Source organism: Tribolium castaneum, chromosome 7 (assembly GCF_031307605.1).
Source record: "Tribolium castaneum strain GA2 chromosome 7, icTriCast1.1, whole genome shotgun sequence".
NCBI classification, from domain to species: Eukaryota; Metazoa; Arthropoda; class Insecta; order Coleoptera; family Tenebrionidae; genus Tribolium; species Tribolium castaneum.
The window spans coordinates 17,281,677-17,296,251 of NC_087400.1; the positions used below are offsets into that span (position 1 = coordinate 17,281,677).

At 37.3% G+C, this 14,575-nt stretch overlaps 1 protein-coding gene across 5 annotated transcripts in view; it reads right to left on the reverse strand.

Moving 5' to 3' along the window:
• The window catches only part of LOC661399 (aminopeptidase A), a 50,183-nt gene that overhangs the window by 744 nt on the left and 34,864 nt on the right, over positions 1-14,575 (reverse strand). For all 5 annotated transcript variants that reach the window (XM_064358124.1, XM_064358122.1, XM_064358123.1 and 2 more), the window contains 5 exons: positions 4,120-4,245; positions 1,114-1,199; positions 741-1,060; positions 227-309; positions 30-175 (listed from right to left, as the gene is read on the reverse strand). In XM_064358124.1, coding sequence (XP_064214194.1) covers positions 30-175; positions 227-309; positions 741-1,060; positions 1,114-1,199; positions 4,120-4,245 — 761 coding nt within the window. The remainder of the gene's footprint in view (positions 1-29; positions 176-226; positions 310-740; positions 1,061-1,113; positions 1,200-4,119; positions 4,246-14,575) is intronic.

A 14,575-nucleotide genomic window follows, 5' to 3' on the forward strand; every position in this document is an offset into this window, starting at 1 on the left:
TAAAAATATAAATAAATATTTTTTTTTACCAAATTTATAAACAATCGATCGCAAATTCGGCGAAATCTCAAACGAATTATCATCGATCCATTGCCCAAAAATGCTTTTAGCCTCATTCAAAGCCTCATCGTAGTCCATAACACAGGCTAGATTTAAAATAACCACACGTGCCAACCTAAAATCGCAATTTAGTGACTTTACACATAGGTACTCAAGTTGGTACTACTTCTCCAAATGGCCTTCACTGTCATCGCTGTCGTCCCAAGTCAAATTGTCATAAGCCGGCTTCAATAAAGTGACCACATAATTCTAAAATAGTATATTAAAGTATGAGTGGATATTGAGGTATTTAAAACACGCGCAATTTTTCAAGCAAATCGGTGTAGCAGGAGTGCTAGAAATAGACCAGTTGTTTTAAAGACCATTTAATTATTTTTTTATTTGTACACTTTGAAATCATAAATATTAATATTAATATTACAAAAATTGGAAATGTAATGTAAGATCAGTATATCTTTCGTTGCCATGGAATTGATTGTCATTATAAAAAAAATATAAAATAAAAAATCATAAAAAAGTTGTCATTTATCACGTTTCTTGGGTTATTTATGTTGCCACGGCCACTTTAAAAAAACGCGCGTTTTTGAAAGTTGCTGCGTGCTTTAAATAAGCAAAATAGATTACCAATAAAAAAAATTAGTTTAATACAAGTTAGATAGATAAAGTCTAGAATTACATACCTTAAACCCTGAATCCAGTCTCGAATTTTGCAAATATTTAGCGATTTGTTGCAACTGTGAAGAGGCAACTCCCCAAGGAATATAGTTAGTTTCCTTAGTTAGATATTTAGTCATAGTTAGGGGAATTTCGTAGCTCAAATCGCCCGACTGTGCGATACTGAAACTTTCTTCAAGTAAATGTGTTCGGTCGGCAATTGATAACGACTCAATATTTTCAGTAAGTGTTTTCCAATCATTTTCAGCATAATTAACGCGGTAATAACCGATCTGACTTGGGTTAAATTTAATCCATTTGGCATTGGCCGGTTTATCAATGACCACTAAAAATGTATCAATTAAAAAACATAAACAAAAATATTGAATTAATACTAACACCGATCAGATTTGTAATTAAACCAGTAGATTTTATCCGATTCTCCCAAATCAGTAATGAATTTGACGGGGACACTCCATTTGTAACTAAAATTTGAAAATTGTGGTTAAAGTGGCCAGAAGTTTAAAATCAAGTTGGTAACATTGTCCGCCGGTTTTAGGTTGACAAACGTCCGCCATAAATATTGAAAAGCTCAAAAATAACCAGTTTTCTTATAACAATTTAATGGCTTTAATGAGCGCCGAAAAAGGCACAATTTTCAGAATTTTGGTTGGTTCAAAAAATAGTAAAAAAAAGTGCTAAAAGCTTGATACAATTAAAAGATTGTAATTTTTGACTTACTTTTGTGATCTTTCGTTTCTTTTAGCAAAGTATCACAAACATTTTTATTCGATAAAAACTACCTAATACAGGGTGTCCATTTTTCGAGCTCCACCATGGAGATCTCAGTTATTACGAGATATGAGGTCGGTTAAATTAGTGCAAAGTTGCGCATTTTTATGCTCAAAATTTGATGTCATTTTTAGTTTTTGAATTATTGGGAAAAAACGGAAATTTGTAATTTTCGTTTTTATGTTTTCAAACGAAAACCACAAAAACTAGACTTATTTAACTAAGTCGTTCTTCAGGCACTTTTTTTACAAGGAATTTAAATCTGTCATCGTATTTTCCAAGGCGTTCTCGATGTCAGAGTTACTACACTCAAATTTGTTTTTTCTTATGAACGCCATATTTGACATTTGTGTTTTTTTAATAATTTCTTTTTGTTCCTGATTACAATGATATATCACATGATACGATTGAATCTTACACCTTGATTGAACTTTTGCAAAGAGAGCTTTGGAAAAAAAGTTCAACAATTTTGTTTTTAAACTAACTAGATTTTGGAAATTTAATTGAATTGTTTATTCCTAGCAAAATAAAATAAGACAAAGTTATAAAAATGTTGCACGCATATTTAATATAACTGACAAAATCTAGTTTGTTAAACCAAATTTTTGGCGTCTTTTTCCAAAGCACTCTTTGCAAAAATATATTTTTTTAAATTTTAATCAGCATGTAAGTTTAGATTTTATCATGTGATACATCATTATAATCAGAATCAAAAAGACTTTTCAAAAATACTAGTGTCAAATATGGCGTCCATAAAAAAACCAAAGTTGAGTTTTGTTAGTTACTCTGACATCAAAAACGCCTTGGAAAAGGCGATGACAGATTTAGATTTCTTGTAGAAAAGTGCCTGTAAAATGTCCTTAAAATGTTCTTAAAAACGTCTAGTTCTTTTAGTTTTCGTTTAAAAAAATTAAAACAAAAATTGTAATTTTTTTAATAATTCAAAAACTAAAAATGAAAAAATTTTCTTTTAGATAATGGTTTAGCATAAAAATGCGCAATTTTGCCCTAATTTAACCGACCTCCTATTTCTTATAGAGTTGTAGTAACTGAGATCCCCATGGTGGAGCTCAAAAACCGGACATTCTGTATAGACCAATTAATAAATAAGCATCTAGTTAAAAAGAGTACACTAGATCAAGGCGAAAAAAGCTATTTAGTAACAATTTTGTCACAATTTAGTGAATTCTCAGTCGGTTTTACATTATTAGTTAATGTTGTAAGCAAAATTTTGCGAAATAATTGTGTTTTTGGCTGAAAAATGAGCTAAAACGCCATTTAAAAACTATGTAATTGTCAACTGTTTGTTGATTTTTCGGTTTGTTTGACAAAATTTGCTTCGAGTCTAAATTTTTTAGTTTGAATTGAATATGCTTAAAAATAGCAAACGTATTAATGCCTAATTAGGTGAGTTTTCAGTTTAGTTAAAAAAAAATGTGTAGTTAGTGTGTTTTGATTAAAAAATTGAGGTATATTTAATTATGTTTATTTAGTTTTCTTTTTCGCCTTCTTTGTTTCCGTTCAATTTATAAAACTACCCTCTCGAGATTAATTTGTTGTCAATTATCTTGTCAATTAATGTTTTTTTATATATTTTTTTCTAATTTTTTGTATTAATTATTTTGTACAAATTCAATACAATTCAATTTTGATCAAAGTTTGATAAAGTGTGTTGATACACGTGCTGAAGCGCTCAAAAATTCAGATTTTAGTTCAAAAACTTTTAAAAGTTTTGAAATTCGATTAAAATTGTGGTTTTTCAGATTATTTATGTGAGAAATTTTCGGTAAAAAATAATCTATTTTTAAATAATAGAAACAAATAAAATATCGTTTCTCGATTTAGTTGTCAATAATTAGCTACAACAATTTCGACAAATCCTGCTAGTTTTTTGTCATTTTTGAAAAAATTTTACGAAAAAAGCTTGACTTTTTTAAATGAAAAAAGAAATGAGTCAAAAAAAAAATAATACCAGGTTATGACAAATTTAATTAATTGAAACACCTCCTAAGGTCTCAAAACAAACAAAAATAATATAATTTTCGATTTAATTGAGTCCTCGTTTAGCGTGTTTTAGCTTCAAAAAAAATCTTGGAAATAGAGGCTAAATGTATTTAATAACTTGAAAAAAATGAATGTAAAAATAACTTTCTGCCATTTTTTGTTATAAAATTTAGTCTTATTATTGGTGAAATTTCGTTCAAAACCACGAGTTAAATCAATTAAAACAAAGAAAACAATAGTTACAGTTCCATTTGATGATTTTTGAAGTAATTTCACAAAATTTTGTAAAAGAAATGAGTCTTGTAGTTCAAAAAGTAATTAAATTAACCAAAATAATAAGCTGAAATAAAATAATTTTGCGAAATAATTTTGTTTCTAGTGCAAAAATGTGCTAAAACAATAAAAATGGGCAAAAATAATACCTTTAAGATTAAGGGGAAACATGTTTTAGTGTGTTTATAAGCCGCAAGATGGCGAGGAATTGTATTGATAAAAGCTAATTTTACCATAGTTATGCTCGTTAGAGAAAATATACGATTTTTCATTGTTCAGTGTTGCCAACTTAAATTCAACGGGACAAGCCAAAAGTTCAAATGGATCAAAACTTACTTTAAAGGTGAGCTTTTCTGCGTCCTTGCCGTGTCATAATCCTTTAAAAATCGTTTCTGTGTGAACGTATAAGTATTTCCTTCAACTTTGGCTTCTAATATTGGATAACCCATTTGTACGGTAAAGGTATTGTAGTGAGACCGTGATTGATGATGGTTGATCGATGTTTAAATGATTTACAACTTATTTTAATTGATTTATTTAATTAATCTTGAATTTTACTTTTGTTTTCTTTTTTCGAAATGGTTTGGCTCGTCTAGTTAATTGATACGCTACATGATCATTTCACTTACCTACGTTGTGTTGTTTTGATGTACGAAGTCACTCTTATAATGATATCGTAATTTGATCTTAATTCTTATCAGAAAGGGTTCCGGATTTATCCGTAACGCAAGTCCGGATTCAAAGTAGTGTCAAAACGCATGGGAGAAGAAATTTAAACCACAAGTTTCCTCCAAAGTTATTTATTACAAGAATAATGAATATTCCGTTGGATGGATTACAATAATCAATGGTTATGAAAGTTTGATCAAATTTGGCCAATTGTTATTTGTTTTTGTATAGTAATGTCGTCAAAACATATCTCAGAGTCGTAACCACAATTCGTTTGAAATTCCAAGTAAATAGTTTCGAAGTTGCTGAGTGATACGAAAAAGTTTTATTGATATGATATGACGTTAATATTTAACATGAATTAATTTAATTCGATAATGTCCAAATAAATTAACCTACGTTTCAGATGATATTGTTCGAACTCATAGGATCTAGGCAATTGACAACGCGTTTCTAAATTACTTGTACCAAAGGCGGATTATAACATGCTCGCGGAATCTTTGATACGTGCATCGCATTGAATTTTGCGCCCTAGTGCCGAAATTCCGTCTCCGGTAAAAGTCAGGTGATCAACACCTAGAATGAATTTCGAATAAAACCCGGACATACAAGCTTTTACAAATCAATCTGAATAAATGTAGAAGTAATTTCTCTCTAAAGTTTTCCGTCCACGAGCTTTGACAAAGACTTGTGCAGAACTTTGCCATGTCGCGATATCAGTTTATTACAGATAATCACGGATGATTATGTCTGCTCGATCGTCCGTAGTAGCCTGCAAGTACGTGGAAGTACTTGCCGTTGGGACGGGAATTACAACGTCCATTCTAAGTACAACGGGCGGAAACTACGACCTGCCACCGCGTCTTAGACCTTGTTAAAGTTGGGGAAGAGCGTCCCCGGGGACTACGACTCTTCCCATGAAGATGGCCAACTCACGAGCCTGTAATTTCTGATCTGGACGCAAAAGAGAAACACTCTTTTGCTTTATCGCCTAACGCGTTGCGGAAGAGAAATCGTTCTACTCTAAACCTATCCTTAACTAGCAACAAATCCTTCTATTTCGTAATATTTTGGTGTATGCAACCTTAAATTATCTGTGTACAACAGTTTGAATAGCACCGTGGGTTTTGGATTTAGACTTTTGTTGTAGTTGAATATTTGTTTGATGCCGTTTCACTCAAATTTGTCGTAACAGATTTAGAAGTTAGAAGCAAAGAATATAAAGAACTTTTAATATTGTAATTTAAAGGTGGGATGGTTGAATTGAAAAATATGAAATTGTTTGTTGCGAGTTATTTTAAGTTGAAAATGATTTATTTAAAATTTATATAGCTGACGTAAGACGAAGCACAAGAATTTAAATAATTACTGGTCTTTTCGGCATTTCCGATGCTTAATAACTTGGTGGTTACGAGAGAATTTATGAAATGAATGATAATGATCACTATTTCGAAATGACTTAAATGATTTAATATTATAATATTAAATGAATAAAAAATTAATTAATCCTTTTGAGGGCCTACCTAGAAATTTTAATCCTCCTAACGCAGGGGGTTAGCTGCTTCCCAGGTGTTGTAGTTCGCAGCACTACCTAATCGAACGAACACTAAACTTGTCTCGTTTTTAACTTACTCACTAATCACTAACGCTATCACTTAATTCAAGAATTTAAATTAATTTAATTTAAAATTACGCTTAAATGCACTTAGTACAATTTAGACGCACTAAAAGGTAAACGAAGATGTTTTTTAAATTTATAAAAATTTAAAAGGGCAACACGACAATCGACTACCTCGAAAGACCGTCAAAAATCGAATCCCTCCTAAAGTCAAGGGCTCATCTTGCGTAAGCTACACTAACTCGCTTACCCCACTACCCTTGTTAAGTAGTTTCCACATATGCGAAATTTTGCAAATTTGACTCTTATGATGTCTTGGCATTTGATCAAACCTTGTTTAACTTTCTAAATATTATTATTAATTAACAGCTGGGGTGTTTTCCGATTAACAATTTCATTATAATTAAACATTAAATTTGGTAATCGTCGATCTGAACTGAATACAATACAAGAACGCTATGGAATTTCCCCAAATATCCTGAAAGAGAAATTAAACTCCAAAATTGGTTGTTGTCAGGTCTGAAGTTGTTTTTGGGAACACAATGAAATGAATTTTGTGTAACAACAAATTTTGTTTGTTTAAATAACACAGAAAATATAAGGGAGAACCCCGTGAGGAAACTGTAATTTTGGTCGTACTACCCCTTGTTAGATGTCGCCCCCAGTACTACACCGGTACTATTTTAACATTTCCGCGTTTTTCTCCAATTTCCTTAGGGATTTTCCTGTCTACTTTCCTCTTAGGATTATGTTAGTAACGGGCAGCAATCGTGTCATGCAAATTTTTTGCTTACAATAATTTAATTAAATAGAATGATTTATACATCCGAATTTCGACGGCTGCGCCTTAAATATTAGGGTTAAATTTTACATCAAAATGTTCAGAAAAATTTCGCGTGTTTTTCTAAACTACTGGTTTCGTGATCTGATGTTGATTTAACAAAGAAAACGTTAATTTCGCTGCAATTTCTTATAAGGAATGCACATGTGTGCTTGTAATTTGATATTCTTTTAAAAGCTCTGTTCTGTAACGAATTTGTCAACACCCCCTATTCAAGCGGCACTTGACCAACGTCGTTTTGGCTATACTAATCTAGTTAACAGACATGAATTTCAATCGACCAATTCGTTCTTGAAGTTTTGCAACAATTTGTTAACAATTACGCCGAATAAAATAAATTATTCAATTTTATTTGATGACTGGAGTACACTGCATAAAGACTCAACTTTTTGGTACGAAACGTTACGGGAATTTTTGAATAAGATGAAATTTTGATTCTTTCTCGAGTTGTTTACTGATCATCAACGTGCCTTAAATTGGCTCATAAATTCCTTTCTTTTTGAAACGTGACTAGTTAATTTCTAAACAAAATTTTGGATTTAATTTTAGGTTTATCAATAAATTTTGGCTATTTTAAACGAAAGTAAATTAATTATGCTTTTGTGAGAAAATCATTGGATTAGCTGGGCGACTGTGGTGCAGAGCCAGGCCGTCGCCAACCCCCATATCTTTGCATATCCACTTGTTAAAACACATGGCCTTTCGACCACCCAATTTGGCGATTTATAACGTTTTTAACAGTTCTTGGAAAGTTTCGTGGGAACGATAATTTTCTAAACATTTTAATGCTAACAAAGGAATAAATAAGTTAAATTAAAATTTGTTGCAACTTTTGAATTGAAGTTGAATTAATATTGTCAAAGAACTAAACGTTTAAACTGACTCCGAATATTTTGCGCTGGTTAATAAAATAAAATTTTAAATACCGCGATCATCACATTCGCCCCCTGTCTTGCGTTGCTTCGTAGATGCAGCGTAAGACACCGCGTGTAGGTTTGCTGTCCTCTGGTTGGTGGTCGGAATGGTGGAATCACCAGATGGTGGATGCGCCCATAATGTCAGAAACGCTCGAATTGGTAGATACGCCTCGAGATTGGCCCTCATGAACTTCTTGCGGTTTTATTTTAGTCGTCTCGTCGGTGGTAGAATTTCAAATTTGTCATGTTGTATACACCTTTAATTTCGTTCGTCACTGGGTCGGCGATTTGGTATGTGTTTGGATGAGGCTTGGCGATTATTTTGTACGGACCACTGTACAAAGGCATGAACTTGGCGAATTGGTGGGTTCTGGTATCGGAAGTCACTTTGTTCTTCAGTAGGACCCAATCTTCAATTTCCAGTACGGTAACTTCACCCTTTTGGTTTTTCTGCCGTAAGTTCGCGTGATGTCTCAAGTATTCGCGAGCCTTTTCATGAATTTCTTCTCTCGTGAGTGGCGGACGTACAGGCAGTAAACCCGATGTGACTGCATCTAGTGGGTTTGGTGGTGTTCTGCCGTACAGGATTTCATATGGAGAAAATCCGGTACTGATGTGTGGCACGTAGTTCAAACAATCTTCGATGTTGCTCAAATGGTTGACCCAACTGGTGTGGTTTTCTCTACAATACGCTCGGAAAATTCTCCCCAGCTCCCGCATTACGCGCTCGCTAGGGTTCGATTCTGGGTGACGAATCGACGAGAGCGTTGGTTGAATGTCGGCAGCTCTCAAACTATTCTGCCAAGTGTTCGAAATAAATTGTGTCCCGTGGTCGCTTAACACACATTTGGGTTTGATGTACCCAGAGAAATCCTCTATGAGACGTTTGGCAGCGATTTTGGCGGTGGCTTTTCTCAGTGGGTAAAGTTTGAGAAACTTGCTGAAGACGTCAATGACCACAAATACATAGGACGCCCCCAATCGACCTGTTGGTAAAGGCCCATAGAAATCGACGCAAACTAGGTCTCCAATGTGGTCGTAAAGGATTGGCGTTAATGGACCCTGATGTGGACGGTTGGAACTTTTTGTCTTCTGACAAAGGTCACAACTTCGTAGACGTTTCTTAATTGTACGATACATGTTCGGCCAGTAGTACTCGCGCTTCATGGAATTGTACACTTTGGTTGCCCCGAAATGGCCCAGGAGTTGGTGATGGTAATCCACGAGCTTAATTACCAAACTCTCAGGTATGGCCAGGCAAACGTCGTTTGAATTTTGAGATCTGTGAACTAACACATTATTTGTGAAATTATATTGGGACCAAACCCGTTGAGTTCTCGCATCTGGAGCAGCTGCACCGGATTGTTTGTTGGCAATTATTTGACTCAAAACAGGATCATCTGATTGGTGTTGTTTGAGATCGGACATCAGTTGGAGAATTTCAGGTGTGTTGTTGACTTCAAACATTGCAACTATTGGTTGTTCACGTGGATATTCATAACTGGCTTCACCGTCGGACGGGTATCGTGACAGGATGTCGGCAACTACATTATCCTTTCCTTTTACCAACTCGATTTCGTAGTCGTACTGTCCTAGTATCAAAGTCCATCGAGTTAGGCGTTCACTGAGCAAACGACAACGGCTCAGAAATTTCAAAGCTTGGTGGTCGGTTCGGATGATGATTTTTGTGACTTGGATGTAGATTCGAAATTTGTGTAAGGCAAAAATGACGCCGAGTAATTCCTTTTCTGTAGTCGTGTAGTTGAGTTCGGGTCCTTTCAAAGAGCGACTTGCAAAAGCGATCACACCTCGCGAACCGTCTTCCTGAATTTGATACAATTCCGCCCCCAATCCGTAACCAGAACTGTCAGTTTGGACGTAGAATATTTTATTCAGGTCGGGGTAACGTAACAACACAGCTTCGAGGAACAGCTCTTTCACACGATCGAAAGCTTCTTGTTCATTTCGTCCCCATCTCCATTTTTCACCCTTTCGAAGTAGTTTGTTTAAGTCTTGTGTGGCTGCACTGTATCGAGCACAAAATTTTCGATAAAAATTACAAAGTCCCAGGAAGGCTCGAACGTGTTTAGTTTTCTGGGGAACCGGAAAATTTCGGATGGCGCTGATTTTTTCCGGGTCGGCTTTGATACCGTTGATTGTGAGAATGTGCCCCAGAAATTTCACTTCCTTTTGTATGAAATTGGATTTTTCGAGATTTATCGTCATTCTAGCTTGCTTCAATTTTTCGAAAACTTGTCGGAGATGTTCCAAATGTTCGTTTAGCGTTTCGGAAGCCACTAACAAATCGTCGATATAATTCACGACGAATTCGCGAACTTCTGTTCCTAACACTACGTCCATTGCACGACTGAATGAACCCACAGCAGTTTTTAACCCGAAAGGTAGGACTTGGTATGTGTAACTGCGACCGTTGTACAGAAAGGCGGTGTACTGTCTGCTTTCTGGCGAAAGTGGGATTTGCCAGTACGACGATCTCAAATCAATGGTGGACATGTAGCGAATTTCGTGAAATCGACGTAATAATTCGTCAGCAGCGGGTGGTGACTCACAATCGGCGATCATTTTGGAATTGATCATTCGGGCGTCGAGGCAAATTCTCACCGTTCCATCTTTCTTTTTCACTACCGTCATGGGACTTGCGTAAGGTGACGCCTCACGTTTTATCACCCCCAAGTCTAACATTTCCTGAATTGTGGCGTCGACGGCAGGACGTAGAGCAAAAGGTACTGGGTACGGTCGTTTCAAGAAGGGAGTCTTGTCGTGTAGTTTTATTTCGTGAGTGTATTTGTGTGTTAGCCCTGGACGCAAACTAAAGATACATCTGTACTCTTGCAGCAGGTGTATTAATTTCCGTTTCTCGGCCTCAGGAATTTTTAATGGGTCCACCTTGGCTTGTAGGGCACTGGGTGACTCTAAGTGTTGCTTTTTGTTACAAGTCGTGATCGGCGCCGAATGATTGACTTCGATGTGACCAACAAGATCTTCCACATAATCCTCCGGTTCCGGTGGTATCTCCGTGGTTTTTCTAAACGGAAAACTGTGGTGCTTCTCCCCGTTTCTCAAAAGGATTTCGTTGTTATCGAAATCGATGACCGCGCGTTGTTCATTTAGCCAGTCTGCTCCCAAAATGGTTGGCTTGATTAAATTTTTAACGACAAGCGCCACGACGGGGTAGAGATGTTCGTCGATTTTGATTTCCAGGTAACACTGAATAACAACCTGGCAACTTCGCTGGCCGATGGCTCCACGAAGATGGATTGAGGTAACCGGTAATGTGGGCGGTTTGTTTCCGGTCTCGATCAACTTGGACCAAACTTCTTCGGAAATACAGCTGACTTCACTTCCGGTGTCCAAAAGCGCGGTGACTGATTGTTGTTGAGAGATTTGGATCTTAATCTCCGGCACGACCCTTTGTATGTTGTTGTTACCTGCGGCAGCGGATTTAATTATAGAAAAAACATTTAACTTAACCTGGGATGCTCGCGGTCGAGCATCGTTTTCCCCTTCTGTTGACTGTGACGAAGTTGAACGTTTACGTTTCTCTCCCGTCCTCAATTGTTGGTTCCTGCTGTCGCTTTGTGGGCCGTGCTGCTGGCCGGAGTACTTTAGGCCCCGTCCTGTACTCCGCCCCCGTTTCCCGAATTCTTGGAGTTTCGTGATGTTTCACCCTGCGCTCTCGAACTTGTGTTGTTGCGGTTGTCGTTGGGGTTGTTTTTGCGCCAGTGATTGTTGCTGTTGTTTCCGTTGTTATTGTGCCAACGGTTGTTGCTGGTGCTGGGTTGGTTGTTGCGCCATTGTTGTTCGTCACTTGAGCGTTTTGGGAAACCATTTCCACGATTTGCAGGAGCCGCAGGACGAGTTACTTCGTGGCGGTCAATGTTTGGCCGCGGGCGCTTTGGCTCGTTACGCCGCTGGTGGTCTGTTGCGCGGGGTCGTTCCCTGGGAGCGATGTTGGTTTTCTCTCCCGGATTTTGTCCCGGAATTTCTTGAGCTGCCAGGAATTCGGCGGCATCCGTGGTGGTACAGATTTTCTCTAATACCCACAACGACTGTATTCTTTCGGGGAAGTGACGCAGTAATTCATCCAGCAACACTTCCTCCGATAAAGGTGTTGTTAACATGTTCGCCATGTCGACGTAATAAGCAAAATGCGACAGCATCGTGCCCCTGGTTTCGTCATAGCGGCCTGTAGCGATTTGAAATCTGATGTCCCGTTGACGCTTGGCCGACCAGTAGGTCCGGAGAAAGTCCCGTCGAAAGTCCTCGTAACCACGCCACTTCTTCTGGAATATTCCCGTCCAATGTTTGGCATTGCCTTTCAAGCAATCCATGGCGACTCCCAAAAGACGCTGCGAGTCGAGCCCGAAAAAACGTCCATATTCTTCAATGGCTCGTAAGAATTTCACCGGATTTTGCCTTTTCAGGCCTTCGAAAGATGGTCGTTCAGGAGCTGGAAGTGGGCGATCCAGCAAGCTCCGGAGTACTCCGGAAATTGCGGCCACATTGTCTGTTGTGATTGGCATAGGTGGTGAGGCCATCACTGCTCCCGAAGTCGCTGATGTGGTCGAACTTCCCGGCTCTTGCACAAGAGGGCTCGCAAGAGGGGCTGGTTCCGGAGCTACCGGAATTTCCGGGTCGGGTTCTGGCGAAGTCGTCCCGTCGCTAGGTAGTGGAGTGACTTGCCAACCATCGACATCAGCGGCGGCGCTGGTACTTGGACGTACCTGAAGGATGGCTTGCGGTCTTTGAACCGCTGTCGACGTCGATGGCGCCGCGAAGTTTGGCACATTCCTTGGTTGTTGGGAGTTTAACCAACGAACGAACCACGTCGGCATTTCTTGCGGTGGGGCTCCGGCGTTTCCGGTGTTCCTGTTGTTTTCCATGTCGACAACCTTCAATCTCGGGTATCGAACGATCAAATAAATTGGAGTCCTAGAAATTTTAATAACACAGCAGTATCTTATTTACGGCAATTTTCCCCTCGGAAATGACACTTTATGACTTTGAATCCTGGTCACGGCACCAATAAAAATGTAGTGAGACTGTGATTGATGATGGTTGATCGATGTTTAAATGATTTACAACTTATTTTAATTGATTTATTTAATTAATCTTGAATTTTACTTTTGTTTTCTTTTTTCGAAATGGTTTGGCTCGTCTAGTTAATTGATACGCTACATGATCATTTCACTTACCTACGTTGTGTTGTTTTGATGTACGAAGTCACTCTTATAATGATATCGTAATTTGATCTTAATTCTTATCAGAAAGGGTTCCGGATTTATCCGTAACGCAAGTCCGGATTCAAAGTAGTGTCAAAACGCATGGGAGAAGAAATTTAAACCACAAGTTTCCTCCAAAGTTATTTATTACAAGAATAATGAATATTCCGTTGGATGGATTACAATAATCAATGGTTATGAAAGTTTGATCAAATTTGGCCAATTGTTATTTGTTTTTGTATAGTAATGTCGTCAAAACATATCTCAGAGTCGTAACCACAATTCGTTTGAAATTCCAAGTAAATAGTTTCGAAGTTGCTGAGTGATACGAAAAAGTTTTATTGATATGATATGACGTTAATATTTAACATGAATTAATTTAATTCGATAATGTCCAAATAAATTAACCTACGTTTCAGATGATATTGTTCGAACTCATAGGATCTAGGCAATTGACAACGCGTTTCTAAATTACTTGTACCAAAGGCGGATTATAACATGCTCGCGGAATCTTTGATACGTGCATCGCATTGAATTTTGCGCCCTAGTGCCGAAATTCCGTCTCCGGTAAAAGTCAGGTGATCAACACCTAGAATGAATTTCGAATAAAACCCGGACATACAAGCTTTTACAAATCAATCTGAATAAATGTAGAAGTAATTTCTCTCTAAAGTTTTCCGTCCACGAGCTTTGACAAAGACTTGTGCAGAACTTTGCCATGTCGCGATATCAGTTTATTACAGATAATCACGGATGATTATGTCTGCTCGATCGTCCGTAGTAGCCTGCAAGTACGTGGAAGTACTTGCCGTTGGGACGGGAATTACAACGTCCATTCTAAGTACAACGGGCGGAAACTACGACCTGCCACCGCGTCTTAGACCTTGTTAAAGTTGGGGAAGAGCGTCCCCGGGGACTACGACTCTTCCCATGAAGATGGCCAACTCACGAGCCTGTAATTTCTGATCTGGACGCAAAAGAGAAACACTCTTTTGCTTTATCGCCTAACGCGTTGCGGAAGAGAAATCGTTCTACTCTAAACCTATCCTTAACTAGCAACAAATCCTTCTATTTCGTAATATTTTGGTGTATGCAACCTTAAATTATCTGTGTACAACAGTTTGAATAGCACCGTGGGTTTTGGATTTAGACTTTTGTTGTAGTTGAATATTTGTTTGATGCCGTTTCACTCAAATTTGTCGTAACAGATTTAGAAGTTAGAAGCAAAGAATATAAAGAACTTTTAATATTGTAATTTAAAGGTGGGATGGTTGAATTGAAAAATATGAAATTGTTTGTTGCGAGTTATTTTAAGTTGAAAATGATTTATTTAAAATTTATATAGCTGACGTAAGACGAAGCACAAGAATTTAAATAATTACTGGTCTTTTCGGCATTTCCGATGCTTAATAACTTGGTGGTTACGAGAGAATTTATGAAATGAATGATAATGATCACTATTTCGAAATGACTTAAATGATTTAATATTATAATATTAAATGAA